The 27,672-nt window shown below is 44.6% G+C and overlaps 1 protein-coding gene across 1 annotated transcript in view; it reads left to right on the forward strand.

Annotated features, from left to right (window-relative positions):
* RBM20 (RNA binding motif protein 20) overlaps positions 1 to 27,672 on the forward strand; it is a 204,995-nt gene that overhangs the window by 134,612 nt on the left and 42,711 nt on the right. The window contains exons 2-5 of the mRNA XM_077126006.1: positions 19,507 to 20,593; positions 22,004 to 22,065; positions 22,780 to 22,871; positions 23,211 to 23,308. Of these exons, the coding sequence (XP_076982121.1) occupies positions 19,507 to 20,593; positions 22,004 to 22,065; positions 22,780 to 22,871; positions 23,211 to 23,308 (1,339 nt within the window). The remainder of the gene's footprint in view (positions 1 to 19,506; positions 20,594 to 22,003; positions 22,066 to 22,779; positions 22,872 to 23,210; positions 23,309 to 27,672) is intronic.

Here is a 27,672-nt window from a genome sequence, read left to right on the forward strand (position 1 = left end):
ACTTGTGGCTTACAGCTACCTCATTGGACAGTGCAGATCTGGAGGAAGGGCATTTCAGGCAGAAGGAAGAGCTTATGCAAAGGAACTGAGGATGGGGTCTCTCTGAAAACCCATGTGAGATCTAAGTCTGGAACTCTGTTCGGTCTTTAAAGAGCAAATCTAGAAAACTTGCATTTGCTTCCTGCTTCTGTTTTGTGGGCCCCTGGAGAACCTTCAGAGGAACCACAATTCCCATAAACAGTTGGGAATTAAACTCCCTGCTCAACAGTTTCCTTTTCGGAAAGGCTCATTCCCACACTGGCTCACAATTCTTGACCAGTTTCCTCTACTAACAACAGGGTTGTGACTGGCCTTTGTTTGTGCAGGATGTAGCCTTTTCAGAGGCCAGGTTGTTCATTTTGGGAACAATTCTGTCTGCTTTTGTACTTTCTTTGCATCTTCTTTCAACAAGGGGCTGGAATATCTACCATTGCTCTTTCAACTGGTCACTTTGAACTCTGTTTACCACCTTCCATTCATCCCAGGGGCCTGAGACCTCATTTTTTTCTGACTTAAATTTTCTCTGTACTCCCTACCCCGACACAGGTCCCTGAAAATGGAATACTTAACCCTGGTATTTAGAGATTATTTCGTCTTGAATTGCCAGTTGTCTTGAAAGGGTTAAAAAAGAAAAGAAAAAGAAATGACCAAGGAATGTTCCCAGTAGTTTTCTCACATACTGCACATGTACTGGCATCTCTTGGACCCTGGAAGCCTGTGGTCAAGAATGGGCTATTCTGAGCAGCCACCAGTTTAGCCTGGCAAGGGGGGCCGGGTGTGGTGGTCAGTGGCAAGGACCAGCTCAGCCCATCAGTGTGGGTGGAGATTCAGTCCAACAAGACTCCCAGTTGCAAACAGACTAGGGAGACAGTCCTGGCTCTGTGTGCTGAGGACTGGAGAAGGCCCACCTGCACGGTCTCCAGTCCTGGGCTCACCTGCATTAGTCACTGGTTACTACTCTCTTTGTATTTGCATACCCCAAAGAAAAACAATTACCTAGCACAGCTCCACAAGGTATATAAAATTGAACAAAGGGACCAAAATGTGAAATGGGAGACCACAGGGCCAAGCCCAGACCACAGGGCCAAGCCCACCTCCATGGCTTGCACAGTTGCCCAGTCTTTCCCCCTTGGTTCTCCCTGACTCTCTGTAGTAAACTCAGAGGGCCTCCTGCCCACCCCTGTAACAGTGATGGTGGTGGGAGCGGACAGAAAGGACAGAGAGTGGCAACTTTAAGCTGTAGCACATACCAAGGGGCTGTCTTGATGTTGATAACCCTGATCCCTCTGGTCAAGAAGTTTGAGGTCATAAAATGAGTTTTGTAATCCCTGAATAACACACCGGCGCATTCTTTCTCCTTTGTGTAAGGTTCCTTCCTGGAATATGTGTGAAAACTCACCTGAATCATGTGCTTTGGCCTTCGTGTGAAGACCAAGAGGGCAGTGCCTCATGGAGAGCCCTCGTTTCTACACATGCTTCACCCAGACGTTTCAGGATATAGTTCTCCAGGGGACAGAAACCTGCTTTGGGAGAGGGACTGTGCTGGACACTTCAGCCCCTGTGGGTTCATTTGAAGGGCTTTCTGAATTACCTAGGGCAGTATTATCCCAACTTCATTCTTTTGTCATTAAATTATTTTTTTTCCTTGAAAAAAAAGCACGTATTTATTAAAGGAAAAATTGGAAAATATACAAAAAGAAAAAGGAGAAAAGAAAATTAACTATGACTCTACCATCTAAACACAGTTCCCCTGTTAATATTGTAGTGTGTTTACTACTAGCATTTTTTTTTTCTACCAAAGGATTATTTTGCCTTATATATGGCTTGTGTACTGGCTTTTAATTTAACGTTATGTAACAAGTGGATAGTAAACATCACTTTTGGTGGTTACAAGATATGTCCTTCAGTCCGCAAGTAATTGACACATGGGCATTTTGAGCCACAAGCACTCAGTAGCTGGACAAAGGTCATAAAGTGAGTTGGCAATGAAGCCAGGCCCTGGTCTCACATCTCCCACCTCCCGTGGAACATTCTTTATACTCACTGGTTTTCAACCACTTCTCTGCCTCCATCCCTTACACATGACTCTCCACCCTACCAGGACCTTTCTCATGATGTGCCTGTGTTTAACCCCCTCTCCTGCCTTCCACTGAAGCTCAGTCCACCACTGCCCCCTGTAGGAAGAGCATATCCCCAGGGCCAGATTATCTCCTCCCATGGTGGCACCCAAAGTATCATGATAAATAGCATTCATTGGGACTAGATTTGCCTTCTGCTCCTTCCAAGAAAGTCCTACCTCTGAACCTGAATATTTCCCTTGGGTAAATGCTAGCTCTGGAGCAGGAGAAAGGCTTGGCCACAGAAACTGGGGACAGGCTTGGATGTCCAAGCAAAGAGCCTTTAGGCTGTGGTGCTCTCGTAAGTGCTATTGTCAGGGTGGAGGGAAGATGCATCTCCCAGCCCCTCCTTCCCTCCTCTCAGCATCTCTTCTCTCCCCTCAGGACTGGCTGTGTGGATCTTCAGTTGCTCAGGGCCCCACACTGAAAAGGGCCCCGTGTTAGGTTGAACTCTCCGCTGTCACTGTCTTGAAATGCTAACTAGCTTTTGAACAAGACCCTCAGGTTTTCATTTTGCATTGGGCCTGCAAATTATGTAGCTGGGCCCATCTCCATTACCCTCTGAAAATATCTTATGTGAAGCATTCATACCAACATTTTACTATAAGTATATTACTTGTATTTATGACTCATCTTGCATTTTGGAAGGACAAAGTCCTGGAAATCAAACAAACCTTGTTTCAATTGACCACATACTGGCTTTGGGGACTTTGAGTAAGTTACCCCATCATTGAAGCCTCAGTGTCTTCATCTATAAAGTGGGAATAGTGTTCTTAGTTTCATAAGACTTTGGAGACTCAGGAGTGAGTGAGGCATGTCGCATAATGCCTTGCACATCGGCACCTGGTGTTACCTCATGTTCTTCCTCTCTTCCTTGCCCGGCACAATGCTGATACACAGTAGGTAGTCAATGTGAACTTGCTGTGATAAAACTGAATTTGAGTGTGTGATGGTCGTTTTATGCCTCTGCATTTCCAGATGAGACCTGGGGTTGTATCCTAGTCTCTGGGTAAGGGCAGGGGCCACAGAGTTAGAAGGACTCTTTCTAATGATTGACTTTTCCTCTTGGGAATCACATCATGTACAGGGTTCCTTTTATCTTAATAATACAATTCATTATGTGTATAACGCCTTGGAGCTCATAGTAGCGGCTACTCTTATGGTGCTGACTCTGCTCCAGGCTCCGGGCTAGGCTGGACATGAATCTTCTACCATAATCCTGGGGGAAAGCACTATCTTCACCCCTTTTACTGGGGTTGGCTGCGGCAGCTTAGCCTCAGGACCTGTGTTCTTAACCCCTCACTGCTTCTCCCTTGGGCGCAGGTGGGGAGCAGAGCATTAGATGCAGGAGAGGGGCATGGTGGAGTGCCTTCAGTGCAACTTGGATCCTAAGAAAGTTCAGTGTTATGGTGAAAGCAGCAACAGATGAGGCAAGGCAAAATGTGCGCTTCTCGATTGGATCCAACTGTCAATGCCTTAGGTAAACCTGGTAGCACATAGGGGGACTTGGGACTTGAGCAGAAGGGCGTCCACAGCCAGGTTGGCTAGTTCCTGAAGGTCAGACTCTGGCCTGGCGCCTTTAGGTGTCTGTAACTGAGTCAGCAGCTGAGAGCCGACCGCGCTGCCCAGGGCAGCCTGTGGGCTGTGGCTAAATTAGGAAGAGCACTTGGGCTCTCTGGGAGTTCAGTGGGGCCAGTGGGCAGTGCAGACGGCCTCTGGTGGGCAGTGGGAAACAGGCTGTTAAGACAGATAGGACTGACTTTCACTTTGACTTCTCAGTGGCCTTGAGAAAGGTCACACGCTGGGTCCCAGTTGAGTCCTAGCAAGGGAGAGCCTCCTGGTGGGGTGATGGTGGCAGGCGGGAGATGAGTTGCCCCCTCCCCTCCCAGGGTCTAAGTAAAATAGAAGAGACCTAGTGAGCTTCAATCACTATAAGCTCTTGGGGAGGAGAGATGCCTTTTTAAAAAGCGTGTCTGGTCAAATAATTGGGGAGAAGATTGTCATTGGAAACTAGGTGCTATATCAGAATGTCCCAGAAAGGACAAATTGCGATGATTGCTGCTTTGTGTAACTTGGCAACAAGGGACCTGGGGAGAGCGGATTTTGAGTTAAGAAAATCACATGAAGGTTTAGTTTGGTTTGATTAAGTATGGCAGTGTGAGATTTGAAAAGAGAAGAGGGAAAAAAATGGCGAGAGAATGGGGGCTGTAGGGGAGAAAGTGAGCAAGATCATAAGGTAATTAAATCATAAATGAAGCTAAGCCCGTCATTCCCCCCCCCAAGGTGGATAGTAACTTCCTCACAGAGAGGGGCTTCTTGGTTTTTTTTTGTTTGTTTGTTTGTTTGTTTTTGGTATCATATTTTCCACAAGACTTGTTGAAGGGCTCATTACCCTTAGAGCATATTTTCTCAAGCTCGGTATTATTGACATTTTGGCCAGATAACTCTGTTGTGAGGGGATGTCCTGAGCATTTTAGGATGTTTAGCAGCATCCCTGGCCTCTGTGCACTTGACACCAGTAACACCCCCTCAGATCTGACAACCAAAATGCCCTTACTGTTGTTAAATATTGCCTTGGGGTGGGGGAAGCAGATTGCTGCCGGTTGAGAACCACTGCCTCGGAGCAAAGGAGAATCCCTTTTCCCTGCTGGGAGGGATCGCAGTCACCACTGGGCAGGTGAAATGATGGGTCATCACACTCAACTTCTGTGTGGAAATAAAAAAGAAGGGGCAAGCCTGGTGGAAGTCAGTTTGCTGGTGCTGTCTGCTTTGGTTACATCATGAAAGGTCCTTTTGGGTATACCTTCAGGACCAAATTGTTGCCTGTGAAAGACCAGAGTGAAAAACAAGCAAGCAACAACAAAACACATAGGGAAGTAAACCAGGAGCCTTTGGAATTTTATTCAAGATGGCCAGCAAGATTAGCCCAAAACCCCCTCCTTCAGGGGACCTGTCTGCATAGAGCTGGCCCGGGTGTTGACATGTGAAGAGGCTGAGAGCATGTGGCATAAATATTGACTGATATTGCTTGCCGTTTACACTCAGCATGTGTAATGTGGCAGGAATGGCTCCGGTGGCATGTGACTCCCCTTCCAGACGGTATGCAATGTGCTTGGAGCACTGTTTCTCTCTCACTCGTTCCCTCGCTTGAATCCCCCTCCTCTGCCTTGTCCCAGGCTCATGGGAGTCTAAGTGAAAGCTTGTCATGGTTGGCATGCAGAAAGCTGGTAGAATGTCATTGGAATTTTCTAGGGAGGCACATGTGTGCCACCCAAAATGACTCCCAGCTTCAGTGGCCACAGGTCAGCGCTCAGTGCCAGGTGCCATGGACTTTTTCAGAAAGGTAAGGTTGCATGATATCATCCCGTCTTCCCCAGCACAAGGGGCAAATCAGGGGGTTTCTTTTTATTTTTCTAGTCCAGACAGCACTTCTGAACATGTTCTTGGCACTAAGCGTTTGTGCATGAGTATGCGATTTGTCTGTATCCCCACCCCCTCCTGTTTAAATTTTGTTTTAAAACAAATGATTCACAATGGCAGGTTACCTAAGCAGCTCCCCAGGGCACCAGAGAAATCAGCAATCCCAATGTCAAGAAGTCTAGATGCTCTTTTTATGCTAGTTACTAAACTCCTTTATGAAGAAGAGCCGCGTGGCTCTGGGAAAACAGATCCCATAATCACCAGCCAGGTCGGAGGGAGTGGAAGGGGGCACAGTCGGAATCCTGAAACCTTATGACCGTGGGGGTCTCATAAGGTTGAGGTGTTCGTGTTAATCTCTGGAATTTGTCGATGACCGAAAGTGAATGTAAAGGCTTTTGAAATGTCTCGCGTCTGCCGAGTGCAGAATGAACTTCATTCTTACCCAGAAGGGGAATGCGCGATAGAATTCAGGAGCAGAATGCATTTCACCAAGAAAGACGGAGTGAGAGTTGCTTCTGCGTACTGCCCAAGCAGCCGTAATGCCCATCTCAGCAGCTACGAGCTATCTTTAGGTAAAGTTACGTTTCAAAACTAAACTATTTTAATGGTCCCCAAGAAAGCAAGCAAGTACATGTACAAACTTCTGTCGTGAGGTTCGGGAGACATATTTGGACGTGGATGTGATTGTCTTTGAGCAGGCTTAAGCACAACCAAACACGACTCACCTCGCCTCTTGATCCGATGAAATTCCAAGTAGCGTCAACACACACAGTAGAGCAATACTGGGGTTTTTTGCTTTCAAGTGTGTAAAAATAAATCCGCACTCATAAAATGGCACAGATGATGTAAAAAAATCATGGTTTTTTTTTTTTTAACCTTAAAAAATACACCATGTAGCTTTGCCATTGGTTTCTGTCTCATATGCATTGGAATCTTGATTTGCACGCCTTTCTGAAGGCATCAGAAAACCGAAGGGTTAATATTTTCACACGCTCACCCCTCCCCCACATTCATACACTAACAGCTGCCACATGTGATTTTGTGGAATTTGATCTTTCCAACAAAATGACTTCCTTATTTTCCGTAGTAATATAATAATCAATTTTACCATAGAGAACTGGGTACATGTCAAGCCTTAGCTGCTCCTAATTAGCAATGGATGGACTAGCAGGGAATAGTTTTGAGTGAAAAATCAGCCAGGAAGTTTTAACTATTCTTTATTGCCTGCCAAGGCTGTTCTCAATCTGTTCAGATCTTAACCTCAGGTTTAGTTTGTGTTGTTCTGAGAAAATATCTAAAATAGCACATGCAAATGTAACCAAGAGGACCCTTCCTCTCGAACTGTTGCTGCCTTGTCTTATATCTCCACTTAACAGTACCTTTCATACGGTCACAGCTTTGTAAGATAGAGGGGAAAGAAAGAAGTAATGCGCATGTAATATTCTCTGCCTTGGGTGTAACCTGTGTTTTTTGGCCATTGTTACAAAGGCATGTTTCTTAAAGCGCTAGGAACATTCATCCACTTTGGAAAGTGGATGCTTTCTCAAACAAATAGTTCTCAAATAAGTATTTAGTAACTTCAAGCTTAATGTTCTCATTTAATCTAAAGAATTTAAAGGAATTAACCTGTGACATCCCCAACACGCATGTATATAGAAACATTACTGCATACTTCACAATGAAGTAGCATATTTTGCTAATATCTGCATTTCCATATTTCCAAAACTTTTATTTTGACTGTATAATTTAGAAACACTTAAACTGCACAGAATATCATAAACAAAATTTGAAAACTTGAAACAAGAAGCAAATGATTGCAAAATGTTACCTCTTCTGAATTAATCTATAAATTTAATGCTAAACTAATACAAGATAATAGGTTTTTAAAAAATATCCAGTTGCCTAGGTCGAATCAGAATCTCTGGAGGTGAGAGCTAAGCACCAGTATTTAAAAACTAACTCTCAAGGTAATTCCATGTGTCATCAAGTTTAAGATCTAGTGGTATAGTAGGATTTATCAAAAACTTCTTTTTATTTATTTTAATTTTTTTAGTATTCTAGGGTGAGTTTGGGAAGTGGTCTTCCTCCAAATGATAGTGTTGCTTGACTAAAGAATTTTTGGCCTTCTGGAGTCCCCAGTTGTCTCATCTGACCCTCCATTTCACAGATAACAAAACTAAGGTCTAAAGCGCTATTTGACTTTGATAAGATTGTACAATTATGAATGGTAATGACTGGATAAGAAGTGGGTGTATTTATAACTGGAACAGTGATTTCTCCACACCTAACCCCTTTTCCGCCCCTGCACAACCTCTTCAGTTCCCTACAAACTCTTAGTATTTGGCTTCAATTACATTAGTTAAAACGTCCAGGTTAGTAGTCAGGCAACTCCAGAAAAGAACCAGTTATTTTGATGGAGAATTTTAATTCCTTAAAATTAATCTAATTTTAATTTTGATTTAAAATTGCTTCGAATATTATGACCATCCATGTATATTTACTGGAATCATATGTTCTTTGATTATTAATGGAAAAATCTCAGTGATGTGAGCTACTGAAAATGAAGTTCAGAGAATATAGGGGTCACTCCTTGAGCACATTTCTTCTCAGAATAGTAGAGGTTTGACACTTATATCTCCTCAGTTCACACACTGAAATTGGATTTTTCTTCAGATTTAGTTTAAAGAATGTGGCAACAGGTTTGTTGAAAACTTTAGAAATTGATATTTGATGTGGTTGGTGATATTTACACAATTTCAATGGTGTTCAGAGACAGAGTCTAATCCATGTTCTCTGCAGTGCTTCATGTTACAAAGCCTTGTAGCAACATGCACATGTAGCATTTGGTCAGGAAAACAAATTAAGAATGTGATATCCAACTCTTATCTACACACACATACACAAGGAGCAAGTGTATACACGCTGAGACAAACTTATTGGCTCCATACACGTATCATGTGCCAGGTATTGTAGCATGAGATGGGACACATAGTTCCTGTCTCAAAATGGTCATGAGATAGTGGGGAGGTCAAACAAGAAATTTAACAGGAGAGGGTGGCAGGAGTTAGAAGAGAGTGTGATTGAGGCTAATGGAAGCAGCAGAGCATTACGGAATTCCACAGAAGAGGCCCAGCATTAGTCAGAGAAGGCTGCCTGGAGGAGGGAACATTTGAGCTGCACTTTGAAGAATGTAGTTATTCAGGTGAAGGGGAGCAGGGAAAGGGTAGCCCAGGGAGAGGGAACAGTATATGCAAAAGCTTTAATGTTTGGGTGCCCATTGTCCTTCACTGGGCACAGTATAATCCCCTAAATATTTCATTTGCATGAATAAACATTGATAATTTGGCTTCTTAGAGAGCTTTGTGGTGCAGTTTATAAAAGACATCTCAAAACTTGTTTTTCCATCTCAAAAGACTCTGGTGTTCTCCAGAAAAGCGTCTTGGTTGAGAGGTCGCCATAATTTACATTGCTGAGAAAACAGGAAGATCTCCCCAAACCCAGAAGTCAGATCAACTCCCTTTTTCTCTTTAGCCTGCACAAAATGAGTGAAATTCTGCACATTGAGAATGTTCTAAGGAATTGTGTTTCAAACAAATCAATTCCAATACTACATGGATTTGAACTACATTTTACTCCAAAGGCCAAAGGTCCATCTATGATATGTCTTTGTAGCCGCGAGTATCTTATAAGGAGGCAATTTGGTGTCTCCATTCACCACATCTTCATAAATAGATTTAAGAGAGCCCCTCCTTACAGTAAACTACCTGCCTGTGAAATGGAATAAATTAAATTTCATGTTGGCTGGCTTGCAACAGATACATCTGAATGAAGCCATATATTTAGTAACAACAGTTTCTTTAAAGGCATTCCCAGGAACTTAAAAATAGTTGAATTTGCAAATAGTTAAGCTAGCAGTAATAATAATAATAATTATTATAGCTATCATTATTATTTTCCTGCTTTAGAACAGTCCTCTGAGGTAGCCGGGCAGACAGTATTCTCTCCATCTGACAGATGAGGAAATTAAACTTCTGGATCATCAGATTCAGAGGTGGAAGGGGCCTTGGAGCACTTCCATGCAGCTTTCTTGTTTTACCAAAAACCCCACTGAGATCCAGGAAAGCAGACCAACCCAGGGAGTGGTGTGGGGTAAGGCCTGGGTCTTCTGATTTCTAGCTTACCAGTTTTTTCAGCCCACCACATTGCTTTCAGTCTTTACTGTGTTGAAATAAACTTGGGAGGATATGTATTTGTTTGCCTCTATAGGAGAAATATTGTTGAAAGCAATCCTACAGGTTGTTTTATGAACACGTGTACTGAAGAAGTCTTTTATATTTTTTCTATGTAGAGATAGATTCGATTTGATAGATACATTGATTGATTGATGGATAGATGCGCATACACACACCACACAGATGGCTGTCTTTGAGGAGATGGGGGTGGAATTGGACTGAGCAGGTTCTCAAAAGGGACTTCTGCTTTATCTGTATAATTTTATTTTTTCTAATAAAAAATATTCAAGGCAAAAATGACCATAATATTTGCATTCATTAATTTGGGTTAAGTTCATAGGCATTTGCTATTACTCTTTATATTTTTAAATTTAAAACAATATGACTATTTTAAAGAAACTTCTATAACACCATTGTATAAAATGAAGAATATCTTAAAGTAAGATGGTACAAAAGAAAGAAAGAGAAGAGAAAACTATTATATGGCTCTTGGTGATAAAAGTTGATATTAATGGTCTCTTTGTTTTATGTCTTTCCAGGATATGGCACTACTAGAATGTTTGATTTCTGTGCCTTTTCTACATTATCAATCTTCTTTTGTACATCTTGAGTCCTTCTGATAAACTCCACTTGGAAAGACAGACTCTCTTGTCAGTTATACATCCTCTAGCTGCCCCTTCACAGTTGCATGTCTCCCTGGCTCTTAGAATCTTACTCTACCTGGTGAATGGGGTATAGACTGTGATGGACCAAAAGGCTGATGATTTGATACCAAATGTGTTATTTAAACTCACATTCAAGAAAGTAGGGGCAGGAAGATGACTTTGAAAACTTTCTTTGACAAACATGTAAACAGAGGATAGAGTACTGGTCTTATATTAAAAAGACCTGAGTTCAAGTCCCAGCCAGGTCCTTTATTTGCTGAATGACCTCAGATAGTTCATCTAACCTTAATATAAACTGAAAATAGTCTTGTTTGCCCTACCTGTCCATATCACTGTCCTGGAGATCAGAAAACACTTATTAATATTCCAGCTGGAAAACATGAAACAGAAGAGATGATAGGATTGACATTGCTGTTATGAATCATTCCGAGAGGAGTCCTGGAGATATGAATCATCCTGCAATAATGTCACAGGATAAGCCCAAACACTGGATAATGCCAGTGTCGATCCAGTGATCTCAAAATTCGTCACAGAGGCCAAGTTAGTGATCAGCTAGCAGCATGTGGTTACTAAGACAGCACTATCAAAAAAGTGTGCAATCTCACTTCTCTCCATAAAGGGGAAGGGTTACTTGGTGAATGTTGGTGGGACATGTCCTGCTGGGGCCACCGAAGAAGTGGAAATCTGTCTTCCAGTCCCAGCTCTCCTCTATCTAGCTGGGACATTGGTTGATTCACATGTTAGACTAACTTGTTTGGTTTCGCCCTTTTTTCCTCTGTAGAATGAGGAAGTTAAACTAAAATGATCACTAAGGCACTCTTCTTGTTTTTAAAATTTGTGGTAATTAGCCAGAGTTTGAACTTTAGCAAACCCAACATTACTGTATCATCAACATCTTTGAAACCACATCCTGACTTTAGTTTCTGAGGGTATTAGGGGTGAGTTGTGAACATATGCTTGAGGAGAGGCTCAGCTCCCAGGAGACAGCAGAAGGGCAGGGCCCTACAAAGGCTGAACCCTGAGTATTGACCTTTATTTGGTCCCATTCTCTTGCCTGGCCTTGAGTTCTTTCTGGATTATAATTTACATTTTAGCATAAAAGAAGAAATGGCACATTCATTACTTGGCCCGGAAAGTGAATTGAGCCAAAATGGAAGTGAATTTAAATTCCTGAACTGGTTATCTTGGAAGATACTGTGCTTTTTGCAAAAGTGGCCAGTCGGGTTGGTTTAGGCAATAAAGTACTCCTGGCTGTGGTTCTTGGCTTCTCCTTACGAATGGCTAAACATTACCAGGGAAAAGCTTGTCAGTAAGTTGTCCATATTCATCCCACTGAACTTCAGCTGTCCTTGTTGATGCTCCACAGCCCTGTAAGTCTATGATAGACACCTTATTGGGTCCACCAAGCAGCTGTTAGACTTCTCCCTGCTCCCTCAACCCCCACCCCCCACCCCTGGCCCCTTCTCTCTCAGCAAGTGTCCACCTGTATCTTCTCCTTCCTTTCTCGCCATACCTAGATCTCTTTGCATCTCTTGCCTTCCATCTCCACTGTCTCTAGGGAAAAATTGTCTCTCTGCCTTGGGAGCACTCACCTGCCACCCACACATCATGATGATGATGATAGTAGTTAGTGATAGTAATGAAATGATAGGAATAAGAGTAGTAGTGATGCTTCCTGATGCATTTATTAAGTGACTGCTTTGTGTGTGCCAGGAACCATACAGAACAATCTATGGACACCTTCTCACTATGGACACCTTCTCACTCCAAAAAATAGCTTAGATACAGTCATCCCTACTTTAGAGATAAGGAGATGGGAGATTAGAGACGGTACATGTTGTAGTCACCAGCGTAGTGGCCAAGCTGGAATTCATACCGAGGTTGACACTAACAGTGAAACTTGTGCTCTCTGCTCTGGGCAGTGCTTCTTCCTATGCCTTATCTGCCCTGCATTGCACTACTGCTGCCATACAGTTAGTGCTCCATCAGCGTGACTGAGCTGATTTTAACTTGGTCTGCACTGAATCTTAATGGCAATGAGATTACCTCCAAGGATGTGTAAAATAAGCATGGCTTCCTCCTGAGAATGCATGTGTTCTGATCATGCTAGAAAATACCCTTTATCCAAGAATCTCCTAACAATCCTACGCCCTTACATCTAACAATGTACCTAACAATGTACAGATCACTCTGACAGCTATTTACTTATTTGATCCCATATTACCCCTTATAGTGGACATGAGAGAAGATTTTGACTTCTCCTTTGTCTAGATGAGAATGCTGGGACTCAGAGAGGTGAATGTCCACTTGTCCACTATCACACAACTGACTAGGGACGAGTTGGGACTAGAACCCCGATGCCTAATGCCTGTTCTGGTATGTAAAGGACAACCTGCAGTCCGGCAGGCACTCAATATCTGCTTCCCTCTCCCCTAGTGAAAAGGAGACTAAAGAACCATAATGTTTTAATAAAGTTTTAAATTTATCTTGCAAGAAAAACTGATGACTCACATAAAGCCAGTTCTTATTGCATCCAAATGATTAGAAACGACCCTCCTGTGAGGGCCTAGGCATTATTATTTCTCCTGGTCCTGTATGGACAGAGCCGGATTCCTGGACCTGCACAAGACTGTTGCCCAGCCCGCCCCCTTGCCCGGGTACCCCTCCTAGGGCAGAGGAGGAAGCTGGGGTCTCTGACTGGCTGCTCACAGGCCTCTAGTGGCCTCTGGCTCCAGCTGCCCATCCTTATGGTCAGTCCACTCCTTCAGAGGAAGCCACAGGGGAACAGGGGCCCCACATGTCAGCATGGGGCCATGGGGAGGAACTGTCTGCAAATGGTTTAAGTAGGTTGGTTTTCTTTTTACAAGTGTTAGTTCTATTAAGCAAAGAAAGGAAACGCAATTGTTCATGCATTGAGCAACTCCAGGGTAGATCCAGATAAAGCTGGCTCAGGGTGTTCCTAGGAGGGACCAGGCTTCCTGTGCCCCTCTCAAGGCCATCATCTTCTGTGTTGGCTTTATTCTCTGGTAGGTTCTCCTTAAGAAGCCGTGGCTTAAGTTCAACTAGCTTAGCAACCCCATGATGACAAAAGATTGTCTATCTCATGATAGGTCCAACAGAATTTCAAGGGGTGCCCATCCTGGAGCCAATTGCAGTGGCCAGAGGGGTGTGGTGGTCTGTCTGGCCAGGTCTGGGGCACACTGGATGGGTATTATTGTTCCCATTTTACCGGTGAGAAAATTCTGAGCCTGGGAAAGATTAAGTGACTTTTGGCCCATCACCCACCCAAGATTAGGTGGACAGATACCCAGGTCCCTGACCATAGTTCCTCCTACAGCTGTTTTTCATGAACAGCCATTACATCTTTGCTGAATTAATAAGCACAGAACTAATAAGCACCTCTTAGTTCAGAGGTCAGGGACAACCTCTGAGTGGGCCTCTTCTTTCATTTGTTATATTTCTCTAAAATACCTGAGGCTTGAACCACTTCCTCTGTGCTTTGCTGTGCTGTGCTCGCCTCTGGTGGAGTATTGATCACTCTTTCTGCTAATCATCTGATCCTCATCTGTCTCCCCTACGGCCCTGGGAAGTTTTCTCTTTTTCTGTCTGTGTCCCCACTACCTAGCAACTTTGCCTGTCTCACAGTGCATGTTGGCTGGTTGAACAAACTTCTGAATGTGCAGTTGCCCTTTCTGATGAGGCCTCTGTTTCAAGCAGAGACCCCATAGCCACTGTTAGTATCTTGGATGCGTTCTCTTCCTTTCAGAACAAGATGGAAATGCATAACAGAAATCTTGTTAAATTTCCAGCACCCTGACTTGAATTAAGTACACCTTGTCTCCCTCCTTGTGCCCAAACACTAATCCACCATTGCATTCTATTTGTGACTCAGAATAAAACGTGAAAGAGCTTTGGGACAAACAATGGGCCTTGTTGAGCTGGGACAGCTGTTGTGCTTCTGGGTGGGTACAATATGCTGCATAACCTTTCAACACAATGGAAATAAACTGTTAGAAACAGCTTTCATCTGGATCTCCTAAATCTTCTGGCATTATAAGGGTATCTAGTTCTCCTTTATTTTACATCTTATTTTTTAAACTCTTGGGTAAAATACTACTTTCAATGAAAAAAAACAACTTTCTCTAAGCAGAGATTTTTTTAAACCTAATTATGCACTGTGACTTCTTTACAATAATCAATTGTTTAGAGGTGGAACCTCAGCCCTGAGGGTTCTGAGTCTGATAGAGGCCTGAATGAATCAGATTACTGCATGCTGGAGGGTTTTCCCGCAGGTGGAGCAGCCCTCGGTGAGGTTTTGGGATAGCTATTCCAACTATGTGCCTGGACATCCAGGTTATGTAACTCACCTCATCAGACCAAGGTTTCACTATATGCCTGTAAATAGTGCAGCCACACAAAGCTTAGGAGAAGGGTGGGTGAGGCAGGTGCACAGAAACTTGCATGCTGTCATCTCTGGTGTTTATGGGGAGTCCAGAAAGGGCCTGTATATTTAAATTGTCCTAGTGCTCAGAAGAGTGCTTTGCATTTCAAAGGCAATTGCTATCTTTCATCAATTTAAAAATTTTTTTAAAAAATATAGCACATTCTTAACATATGATCATTCTGTTCCACATATATAATCAGTAATTTACAATATCATTACACAGTTGCATATTCATCATCATGATCACTAATTGGTATCTTTTGAGGAGAAAACCGCAAGTTAGTATAGGTGGATATGATAATTTTATGAATTGATTGTTCTGGGGCTTATTTAAGGTTTTTGGAGGAAAGGCTGTTCATAGAGCAGAAGTTGAGTTGGATGATCTGAGTTCACATTAAGGTTTTACCAACCACCCGGTTATGTGGCTCTCAGCAAGTTACTTTCTCTCTTTGCTGAGGAGGCAGTCGATGAGTTGATCCCTAAGAGTTTGCAATTCTGAGCTTTCCCAGGTTGCTGATGGCTCCTACTGGGCAAAGAAGCTGCCCTTGAAAAGGAAGAGGCTTCTGATTTTTCCTGTTTGTGCAGAATTGGCTCCTGGCTAAGCTCTCAGAGGGTCTTCAGGTGCTCAATGAGATGTGCTCCCCAGGCCCTTTGGGGTGATGAGTTCATACCATCAAAATCCAATCAGTTGGGCCGCGGTGGCTCAGCGGGCAAAGTGCTTGCCTGCTATGCCGGAGGACCTCGGTTCGATTCCCGGCCCCAGCCCATGTAACAAAAAACGGAGAAACAGAATACAATAAAAACAAGAAAATGTTTAAAAATGTTTCCCTTTCTTCCTTCCTTCCTTCCTTCTCTCTGTCTTTCCTTTAAAAAAAAAAAAAAAATCCAATCAGTGTCCCCACAATCACCACTGCCCCCACAATGTGGAATCCTCTTTTGCATCTAATTGTCTTTGGGGATTGTTTTAGTTTCCTATTGCAGCTGGATTACCATAAATTTAGTGGCTTAAAACAACATACTTATTTATTACCTTAGAGTTTGGGAGGTCAGAAGTTCAAAATTAGTCTCAATGGACTAGTACCAAGATGTCAGCAGGGCTGATTCCTCCTAGAGACTCTGGAGGAGAATCTGTTTCCTGCCTTTTCTAGCTTCTAGAAGCTGCCTACGTTCTCTGGCTCATGGCCTCCTCCTACATCTTTAAAGCAAACAGGATAGCCTTCTTTCCCCCCTGGTCTCTGAGCTCTGCTTCCATCTTACATTTCCCTCTGACTGTGAACCTCATACCTCCCTCTTATAAGGTCTCTGTGATTACACTGTGCACACCCGTATATTTTAGGAACCTCCCCCCGATCCCACAATTCTTAACTTAATCACACCTGCAGCCTTTACTAGGTAAGACAGCATATTCACAAGTTCCAGGGATTTGGACATGGACATCTTTAGGGGCCATTGTTCAACCTACCATTGGGATTAGCTATTCATTTTTAAAACCTAGACTCTGGAAGGAGGAAGAGAGTACTAGGATGCCTGCTTTGGAATGGAGATCAGAAGCAGACTCTGTACTTGCTTGCAGATTTAGCTGTATGTGACAGCAACATCTATTTGCTTTCTGATGCTCATTTTTTATTTAGATTCTCCTTTTTGAATGGTCTGAGGGCCTTTATACAGAGACCTGTGTACTCACCAGAGAGGTGTCTGCATGTACTTAAAGCCACTGGGTTATGACTAGAGCTATGGATAGATAGCTCTTTCTCGTGTGTTGCTTCAGAGGCAAAGGGATCTCTATCAAGAGCTTCCATCAGCCCAGAACAGTTTAGAGAATACAGCTGCTTCCCTGAGAAAAACAAAACCAACCTTGTCTAACTCTGGTCATGGAAACCAAGTTGGCACCTCATTATCGCCTTGTTAGCAAGGACAGTCTGCTGTTGTGGACAAACCTGGTCGGAAGGGTTGGCCCTGTGTGGGCAGGGTTTTGAATTAAGCTTAATTGCTCTTCTAAAGCTCAGCTACTTAATACACACAAGTTGAAATCTATCATCAGACTCTTGACCATCCTCTTCCTTTCGTATTCTTGCCTGTGTAGTTTATTAGCGTCTTCCATCTCTGTTGTGCCTGGGCCATACTGGGGCCACCAAGACTTGGCTGCAACCAGCACAACCCCCAGAGAAGAAAGGGTCTGGGTAACCACCTTCAACCTTGACCATGCCCCCTTTCAATCTGTACACCAATATGTTAAAATGCAGCTAGTTTGTTGGGTTCTTGGGGCAAATCAGGCCTGCTGGTTGGGTGAAGGTAATGTCTCTTTTAAAATTTATACCAGATTCTTGATTTTTCACTGTAATGGGAAGAAGCAACCCAAAGTCATTTTTAGCTGGCTCTGAAGTGTTTTGCACTTGTATCTGAGTGGGTGCACCTGATATGCTGGGTACTTGCTTCAAACAATACAGTGAAGCAGCCCGTGAGGATATACAGGATGAGGGCTGAGAAACTACATACTTTAAGCCCCACTCACTCAATTGCAGTGAGCGTTGGGCAGTAGATTGCCTCATCTTGCTAAAGCTTTAGGTTCCTGCCCCACAGAATTGTCTGGGTGAAAATTACCTTCCCTGTGGTACTGATAGATCAAATGAGATAATATAGGTTAAGTCACGGTCATGCAGGAGCATCACAGCAAATGTGAGTAATCTCTCTCACTCATCTCCTCCCCACCACCTCCAGCCCTCCCCCCTGACCCCTGCCACTCCCTCAGACCTAATACAAAGCACAAGTCTAAGCAGACAATCTTTTTCCTCAGAGCTTCCCCAAGGTGGGAAAGATACTTTCCATTTCTCTTTCTCTTCCTCACACCCACCCCCAGACTCTCTTTTCTTTGTTTTATTATCATTGGGCTGTTATACAGTAGAGAAGTTGTCTTAATTGTCCCAGCTTTGCAATTTCCACCCCACATGTCCACGGGCATGCCCTGGAATATCCTGGATTGTCCAGAGCAATCCCAAATTCAAACGCACCATCCTGTTCTTCCCATTGAAATGTCCTGGACATTCCAGTTCATCAACATCCAAAACACATTTCCTGATTACACCCACTCCCCAGAAGGGAAATGTAAGACCCAGAAAATAAAAGCCCTGACTATGGAAACCACATATCCCAGACTTTCTGGGAAGCTCTGTCCCCTTTCCAGGCCATGTGTCTTGGGTTTGGGTCTAAAAAATACCACAGTAAGATTCTGTCAGAGCCCACCACCACCCACTACCTCAAATTCACATTCTTCATTTGTAATGTTTCTGGTTATTCCTTATGCTAGTTGGGTTTGTGAGCAGATTGAATGAAGCATAATTCTTGTTGCTTTTGGATGTGAAGTGAAGATGGAATGAAAATGTGTCTGGCACACATATACGTACAATTCACTCTGCATGCAATTTTGAAGCCTGCTTTTTTCCTTAATATTAGATCATATAGATTTTCCCATTTATATATGTGTGTGTGTGTATATATATATTTTGTTTGTGGGTAAACACTGACTTTACCAAATTCAAGATAGTATTTACCATTGGCAGTGATGGGGAAAGTGGGTAACTTTTAGTTTGCTAAAGCTGCCAGAATGCAATACATGGACTGGCTCTTATAAAGGGGGTTTATTTAGTTACAAATTTACAGTTCATCAGAGGAAAGGCAGCTAGCTTTTATCTGGGTCTCTCTATTACATGAGAAGTCACACGGCGATGTCAGCTGGCCCTCTGTCCCTGCTTCTGGGTTCAAACAGCTTTACCTGGCATGTTTCCTCTCTGCATGTCCAAACATCTGGGTCTTTGTCAGCTCTGAGCACTGAGCTGAGGTGTGCTGGGCTGCTGAGGTGTGCTGGGCTGCTGAGGTGTCCTGGGCTGCTTGTCTCTTTTCTAACCTCGCTCTTTTAAGCCCCCAGCTGATAAAATTAAATGTCACTCATTGTGGGAACACTCCCCTTAACCAACTGCAGATGTGATCAGCCATAGATGAACTTCATCTGCCATTGATTTAAGTCCACAGCTACAGAACAACTGGGCACCATCACCCTGCCAAGTTGACACCTGAACCTAACTACTACAGTACCCAAGGGGAAATTTAGTAAATTTGAATATTTTCTATCTTGAGTCTGGTGCTGGGTACATAAGGATTCATTTGGTGATTCTTTATGTTTTGTGGAATGTCTTAAAGATTGCATAATAAATTAGAAATGTAAACATAAATAGTAAATGGTTATATAGCATTTCATTGTAGAGATATATGATCATTTACTCATCCCCTATCATTTATTAAATTTCTTTGGATATATAAAGCTTTGTCTCTGTTCATTTCCTTCGGGTAGTTTCTTTGATTATCAGTGAGATTGAACATTCTCTCATATAGTAATTTTTCTGTTGGAGTTTGGTGTTTTTGTTTTAACTGATGTATATGTGTGAGCACAGATGTTTACAGATACACTTGTACTTCTTACGTGGGAGGGTCTTGTTTATGTGGAAGGGGGAGGCGACCACACATAAGCAAAGAAACAGCCCCTTGTCCCTCTCAGTGAGAACCAGCTGTGCATCTAGCCCTTTGTCTTCCTGCAGTGCTGCCAAGCTACTGGACAAGAACCCCTTCTCGGTCAATAACACGAACCCTCTGCTTCCCTCGCCCGCCAGCCTCCAGCTGGCTCAACTGCAAGCCCAGCTCACCCTCCACCGGCTGAAGTTGGCACAGACGGCTGTCACCAACAATACTGCAGCTGCCACAGTCCTGAACCAAGTCCTCTCCAAAGTGGCCATGTCCCAGCCTCTCTTCAACCAGCTTAGGCATCCATCTGTGATCACTGCCCCCCATGGCCCTACAGGGGTGCCGCAACATGCTGCAACCATACCCAGTGCCCGTTTTCCCTCAAATGCAATCACCTTCTCACCCTCCAGCCAGACCCGAGGCCCAGGACCCTCTGTGAGCCTTCCCAGTCAGCCCCCTGGTGCCATGGTGATGCACCCTTTCAGCGGGGTGATGCCTTCCACCCCTGCCCAGCCAGCAGTCATCTTGGGCATTGGCAAGTCTGGGCCCACCCCTGCTACAGCGGGGTTCTATGATTATGGAAAAGCCAACTCCGCCCAGGCATATGGCTCTGAAACAGATGGTCAACACACCTTCCTGCCGGTCTCGGCCCCTACCTCAGGCAGTGTGAACTACGAAGGACACTATGGCCATGTGGCACAAGAAGGCCAAGCTGCCTTTCCCAAAGACTTCTATGGACCCAACTCCCAAGGGCCCCATGTCGTGGGCGGATTCCCGGCCGAGCAGGCTGGGGGCGTGAAGGGCGAGGTGGGCGCGCTGCTGCAGGGGACGAACAGCCAATGGGAGAGCCCCCATGCCTTCTCTGGCCAAACCAAACCCGATCTCTCCGCAGGCCCCAGCCTGTGGCCTCCACCCCCTAACCAGCCCTATGAGCTATACAACCCCGAGGAGCCCACGCCAGACAGGACCCCCCCTTCCTTGGGGGGCCGGCTTCTCAACAACAAACAGGGTTTCAGCGGTGCCCGGCGGCGGGCCCAGGAGGAGCAGGCGATCCTGTCCACCCGGCCCCTGCAGCCTCACGAGCTGAATGACCTGCACGGGGTGGCCCCCCTCCACCTGCCACACATCTGTAGCATCTGCGACAAGAAGGTGTTTGACTTGAAGGTGAGTTGTCCAAGACAGGCTGCAAGCCGCCCCAGGAGTTTGACACCGCAACCCCAGTGCTGTCTGCTGTGGACAAGGAACTGTTGCATTTGGGGATGGGGTAACAAAAGTTTGTCATCTGAATTTATCAGCGCCAATCCCTTGCTTTAAGGCAAGTAAGAGGTTATCACCCAAATTTTATAGATGAGAAGGCTGGGGCTGAGTGAGAGCCAATGACCCACCTGGATTGTAGAGAAGGGGCTCAGGAACTTGGTCTCTCTGCCTCCCTGATGAGGCTTTTCCCACTGTGGCATGCCCAGAAGCTACTGTGCCCAGAAGGTACATATATTGTATTGAATCAGAAAAGGAATAAAATGGTTAGCTTAATGGTAGGTCAGGGGAAAGAGTAATTCCCAGCTGGGACCAGACAAACTATGATACAGGGCCTCGGCTTCCCCATCTGTGAAATGGAGATAGAGTCTCATAACACCCTCCTGACAGTTGTAAAATGCTTTGAACCCCTGCAGACAAAGGTCCAGTAAAGGATGTTCCCAACGAACATTGAGGATGGATTGAAATATTCCAAAGCCAACATATTGATAATAGCAAACATATATTGAGCCCTTTCTGTGTGCCAGCAATACCTCTAGGAGGTAGATACTAGTATTCTCATTTAGCAGATGAGAAGCCTGAGCCCTTAGAGTTGCAATGACTTGCTCAGGGCCCCATAGCTAGGAAGTGGCAGAGTGGGGATTCAGAGATGGGTCTGACCCCTCCCAGCCTGTGTTTCTTAAGCACTGGGCTGCATGGCCTCTCATCCCCCCTCTTGTTTGGAGAGCGTAATAATAAGGTCCCCACTTAGTGGGAGTCACACAACAGCACACTGTTAACATCTGCTAGTGTCACATCATCACAGTGCATGCCTGTCACTTGGGCGGGACATACCCTCTCACCTTTCCAAAGGAGGCTGGCTAGTGCTGGGGTGTGTGTGAGGATTTTCTCCCATCTGAGCCTTTTCTAAGTCTGTGATTCAATTGTGAGTCCACCTGACAGAGTCTCCCACCTGGATGCAGAAATGGGGCGGGGTGGATGATCTCTTTGGGGGAGGAGAGAATGATGGGGAGGTGGGGAGGTGGCACCGAGACCCCCCTGGGAGAGGAGAAGGGAATCCAATTTGGTAGTCTGGGCTCCTGTTTAAAATGGGCAGGGGCTGTGTGGGTTCCATGCTGGGGGAGGGAGAGCATGCAGGTGAGGTGGGAGCAGGGAAGCAGCGGGTGGAGTGGTGGGTGGGTGTGCTGGCCTGGCTCTGGACACTCTGTCCTGGCTGCGACTCCAGCACTCACCCCCCACCCCAGCCTTCCCCATGGACCCTCCTTCGCCTTCCCACAGATTCAGTTTTCCTTTGGTCAGTTTTCTTTCCTTTTGGCCTAGGACTGGGAGCTGCACGTGAAAGGGAAACTGCATGCCCAGAAATGCCTGGTTTTCTCTGAAAAGTAAGTGCTGTCTAGAAGAAGTGGTTCATGCATAGATTCAGCAAGTGTTCATTGAGTCTCCAGTGTGTATCACACTCTGTTCTAGGTCCTGGGGAAACAGCAGAGTCCTGTCCTCAAAGAGTTTACACAATCATAGGGGAAGAAAGAATATGCAAATTAAATGAGTAAATTATGTAGCATCCCTCGTGGTAAATGCTGAGAAGAAAATAATATGGGGCAGGAGTGGAGGTCATTATGGAGGGTGGGGTGGGGACTGGTCACCAGGATGCTCTGGAAAGGCCTGACTCAGGACCCCTCAGGAGGGGATGGAATGAGCCAGCTGGCTGGCTGGGGAATGTATGTAGAGCAGAGGGAACAGCAAGTTAGAAGGCTCTGCAGTGGGAAAAGACCCAGGATGCCCTCACTGAGCAGATCCAGCAGATCCCTTACACTCAGAGTTGTAAGGACTTTGGCTTTAGCTCTGAGCGTGTTGGAGCCCTTGGGGGTGGAACAATGGGTCAGTTCTCCCTGGCTCCATTGGACAGGGTGTTGGTGCCATGTGGAAAATAGACGGTGGGGGACGAGCACAGAGACACAGGGACCTGTGAGGGGAGACTGCCCTGGTCCAAGCAGAGAAGAGTGTGGCTGGCCCAGGGATGCAGAACAGATAACTAGGGTAAGTGTTTCGAAATATGAGTATCCTAAAGGCCCCTCTTCTGGCTCTCCCGTCTCCAGTGCTGGTGTCCGGTGTATTCTCACTTCGGCAGAGGGAACGCTGTGCGCCTCTCCCGGTGGCTCGGCCATTTATAACCCCGCTGGGAGCGATGGTAAGTGAGGTCCTGAGCCCCAACAGCTTGAAACAGAAGTCAGCTTCCCAGATGCTCATTGTTGCATTTCCCTGGTGTGTCCATTTATAGAGCAAGCTGATCCCAAACAGACATTAAGATGCATTGAGCCTGCTGTCTGAGCTTGTCAGTATTTTCCAAGATATTTTAGACATAAAGCTTCACTGGTCATTAACATCCCCAGAGGTATAATTACTTTGATCACTAATAAATAAAGAGGAAATTTTCGTATTTCTCCCCCCTACTTATGTCCTAATATTGACTCTTGAAGGTAAAGTAAATGACTGAGTTTTCACATAGTTTGTGTAATTTATTGTATAGATTATGCCTCAAATCTCGGAACCTCATATGCGGCCATTCCAACAAGGTCATTTGCTCAGTCAAATCCCACATTCCCTTCCACTTCCCCGGGCACAAACGTGAGTACAGAAACATTTCCTCTATGTTGTTGTTGTCTCCAAAGCATTTGTGCTACCTGCTGTGTCTGGGCTCTTCTCCCTTGACTAGCTATGTAAAGATGGTGGTTATCTGCAGTTCAGGAAAACATGTCCCTGGTCAAGAGCTGTTTCATTCAGTCCAGCTAGTATTGAAACACACACAAACAAAAACACCCAGCATAAATTCTTCAAGTGGAAAAGGAAAGCACTTGCAGACCTTCTAGCATTTGGCCCTGGTTTAGAAAAAGTCTGAGATTTTGTGGTCTTTTAAAAAAAACTTTTTATGTTTTATTGAAGTGGACCATTTTCCATGAGAAGGTAATTCTGAAACTTGAACCAGAAAGAGAAAACATGTTCAAAAGCAGTCACCATGTAGTAATAGTATTTATAGGTCTCTTGGGAAATGGTTTCTGCTGCATTATGTATGTATATATAATCCCAAATAGACATTAAGATGCATTGAGATCTTATATATATATTAGTTTTATTTGCTTTTTTTCTCTTTCTACAACATGTACTATAGGTCCCCCAAAGCTCTAAAGCTTCACACCTCCTTTTTCCACCCACTATGACAACTAACTAACTCCCTTTCTCTCTTTTCCACTGCTTTTACTCCTTTTACCCATTGTCTCTTTCCACCCAATAGCCATCCTACTTCCCCCCCGGAAGAACTTGGAAGGGGTTGGGGGTGCTGGGAGACACCCCCCAAAAGCAAAAACATTTTGCTTAACTCTGCAAGAGGGTGCATGTTTGGGTGTTTTTGTCCATGCCTGTATTTTAAAACTTGGTGATGTGAGCAGCTGCAGCCTTTTTCTCTCTTCTCACACGAGAGCAGCTTAGGAGGGCCAGTCTCCATGTGCAGCTCCTTCCACTTGGTAGAATATTTGAACAGTGCATCGAAAGAGCAAGCTGTGAAGTGTAGGTTTCAGGCCCTGCGGGTGAGCTAGTGGAGAGGTAAGGAGGTTCATGGCAAGAAATTGAAGCCTGCTTGTTCTGAGATTTCTATTTATGTGTGTCTGTTTATTTGTGATAAACAGGGTGGAGTGCTTCAAGAGAGAGCGCTAGTCAGAGGCCCATGTGTAGAGGAAGAGAATTCTGAGGTTCCCTCTCTGACCTCTGCTTGCTCAGAGCCACACCACATCACTGGCAGCTTTGGGTCGGTCCCAGGCAAGCAGAGCATGGTGAGGCCAGGTCATTTATCTTTGAGCTCCAACTACTGATGTCATGGCCTTGTACCCTGATGGGGGTGCTGGCATCTGCAACTGAGGCACAGAGAAGCTCAGTATGTTGCCTCAGGTCACACAGATGGTAAATAGCAGGGTTGGGATTTAAACCCAGGCAGCCTGGCCCTAGAATCCTTGCCTTTAACCACAGAGCCATGCTGCTTTACTCTGAGGCTCTCTGGCTTCTCTTCCTTGTGATTCTTCCCTTTAATAAGCCCTCTTCCCCTCCCCTCACCCCACTTAAGGCTCCTTGGGGGTGGCAAGGACTTCTTGACTCTGCTGGCCATGGAGCCAAGTGAAGGGGCCAGTCAGATTCAGCATCCGAATTCTTCTGTGCTGGTGAGAACCTTCCCCTAGGTAAACTCAGTCGTGTAGAGTCATTTTCTACAGAGTGGCGGAGGGGGAGGAACCATCTGATTGTTTTATCCTTATAAGTTCTGTGAAGTCTTCCTGGTCACAGGAGCTTTCCTGAAGATGTCTGAGGGACAAGGACAGTGCCTGGCCTGGCCAGTCCCTGCATGCACATCCAGGTCAGGTTCTGGTCCTCCTGTTGGCCATTTTGGGCAAATGGAATTGGATGCAGGCAGGTGAGTCTATCTTTAGAAAATCCTGAAATACAAAAATATTAACATTTGAGGACAAGTTGAGCAATGAAGAGTTGACCAATCTGCTCCTGCAAGATACTTTGTAAGACTAACTTTAAGCAGCAGGTGAGCCCCTTAGAGAAATTACTGATATTCTCCTGCGTACAAATACTGACCTCTAAAGATAAGCTGATACATCTTGAGGGGTGGGTTTTTTCGCTAAAGGATACTATGTCAAACTCCTATAAGTGACCCACGAGCTTCTTTTGCATATATATTTATAATGTTTTTCCTGCTTACAAAATTTATGTTTATTGTGAAGTCGAAATGGAAAAAGAAATACTTGACAAGAGTGAAATCCTCCCTTGCACCCACCTCCAGCCCCCAAAGAAAACCCGTGAATACTATTATGTGTTTTCCTCTAGAAGCCCTGTGCCAGGGCTTTTTCTGTCTGACTTCATTCATGAGCATCGTTTCAGAAATACAATTTGTTGGGTAAAACTAAGAACTTCTAGGATTCTGTTGACGTAAGATTTCCATTGTTTTGGGGCACAAGGAGTAGTTACCGCTTCTGAACCTCTGTTGTTTTTAAAGCAGGAGAACAAGACCCACCTGGGGCTGTGAGAATGAGTCTTCAGAACATATCTGAACTGTCACAAAATCTAAAATAGCCACATAAGCCATGTGCCACCACCACAAAGTCCTTCTGGCCAAGAGGCCTGGTTCAGTCTAAACTTACCTCAACTCTGTTGGAATCCGTGCCTTTTCTCTTCGTATTTGTTTTTGTGGCAGAGATGGGACATTGAGCTGTGACGGTTGTGTATGCTGGTGGTGGGGTGATTTGTGTTCTGTCTCCAGGCACACCCACCCTCCCCAGGGCCCCAGGAAGGATGTGTTCACTTTTACTCAGGCATCTGCCATTTGACCCAGCCCAGGCATTTTATCTTTGGCTGTCTGAGTCCTCATAAACATAGCAATCATGTTTCTAGAAGAGGCCATCAGAGCCTCCTCAGGCTGTAAATAGTTTTCTTGTGCCTGCCCAAGATGTACTTTGCCTGCTGCCTGTCCCCATGAAACCACCTTTCAGTTTTCACACCCACTATGGAGTTTATTTAGTGCTACTGCCACAGATGAACCTCCCTGACCTGGGAGGATACACATGTTTTTTTATGGTTTCTTTCTCACCAGGACCCTGCACACCAGGAAACTTGCATAAATAAGGAAATTGAGATACAGGGAAACATAAATGTTTGTGGAAGGTTGAAGTCATAGGTTGCCCCAGGAATGAAATATATGCCCCTCAGTTTGCTGGCTATTTTAGAACACCTGTCTGTCTGTCCTGGCCTCCTGGTTTTGTGGCTGAGAGCACACTGGGCTCCGGGCTTCCAGGGAGCATGAGAAGTTAGTATTTGATGTGGCAAATGCTGGCTGCCTCTCCCAGCTCTGTCATTTTCCCCATTCCCTCAGCAAATATGACTTTGTGTATTGTCAAAGAAAGCAAAAGTGCCCTGGAGTAGGAGGCAGGAGACATGGGTGCTTAGGTTTTCTCTTTTCTTTTTACACAACTTAAAATATTTTTTTGTTGTTATAAAAGTAAGACAAACATGGTATTAAAAAATCCTAACAGTAACAGAACTTTATAAAATAGATCATCCAACCATGTAGAGAAAACCAAAGGTAAATGTCTTTTGCCATAACTATGTATCTCTAGCTACTAGCAGATACGGGCCTATTTAGTTGATAAAAGTGTGTGTGTATGTGTGTATTTTGTAAAATTCAAATCATGCCATATGTTCTGTGATGTGACTTGCTCTTTTCACTGAACATAAGCTCTCAATACACATCTTAATTGATTCCTAGACTTCTTTCCGCATCTTTGTATAAATTTGCCATAACCTAACAAGTCCCTGATTGATGGACTTTTTTCAGTGAGACCTGAGTTTTCATTGCAAGTCTACCACTACTTAATTGACCAAAGATTACATCTGGGAGTTTCTCCTAGGCTTCAGTGTCCTCATATACAGTAAGGGCATGGATGAGGTGGCCTCCCAGTTTTAATACAATGTGACTCTGAAGCTTACAGGGCCATCAGAGTTGCTTGGCAGGTGAACCATCCAAGTTCTGCAGGCAAGTGAGGTATCAGTAGAAGGAGATTCACTCCCAGTTGGAAGTGTCAATGAAGTCCTCTGTGTCTACGCTCCACATGAAAACCATGTCGAGAGTCATCGAGTCCAAGTCCATTTGCTGTCCGCACACCATGTTCAAACTCAACGTCATAAGCCATGCACACTTATCCTGTGTCTGTCTTTAGGTGTGTTCAGCACAAAACCAGCAAAGGCCCACAGACTCTGAGCCAGATGAAACAAGGCCACACCTATAGGAGATCAGTCTGAGGCACAGAAATAGTTTATTTAATGTTGAACCTACCTTTTGGAGGCCTAGGAAGTACTTTGAGAGACTTCTCTCACTCCTCACATCTGTTGCCTTGAGCCACATTTTTATTGCCACTCTGTGAGTTATTTGAACAGAAATTATTCTT

This window comes from Tamandua tetradactyla, chromosome 13 (assembly GCF_023851605.1).
Source record: "Tamandua tetradactyla isolate mTamTet1 chromosome 13, mTamTet1.pri, whole genome shotgun sequence".
Lineage (NCBI taxonomy): Eukaryota > Metazoa > Chordata > Mammalia > Pilosa > Myrmecophagidae > Tamandua > Tamandua tetradactyla.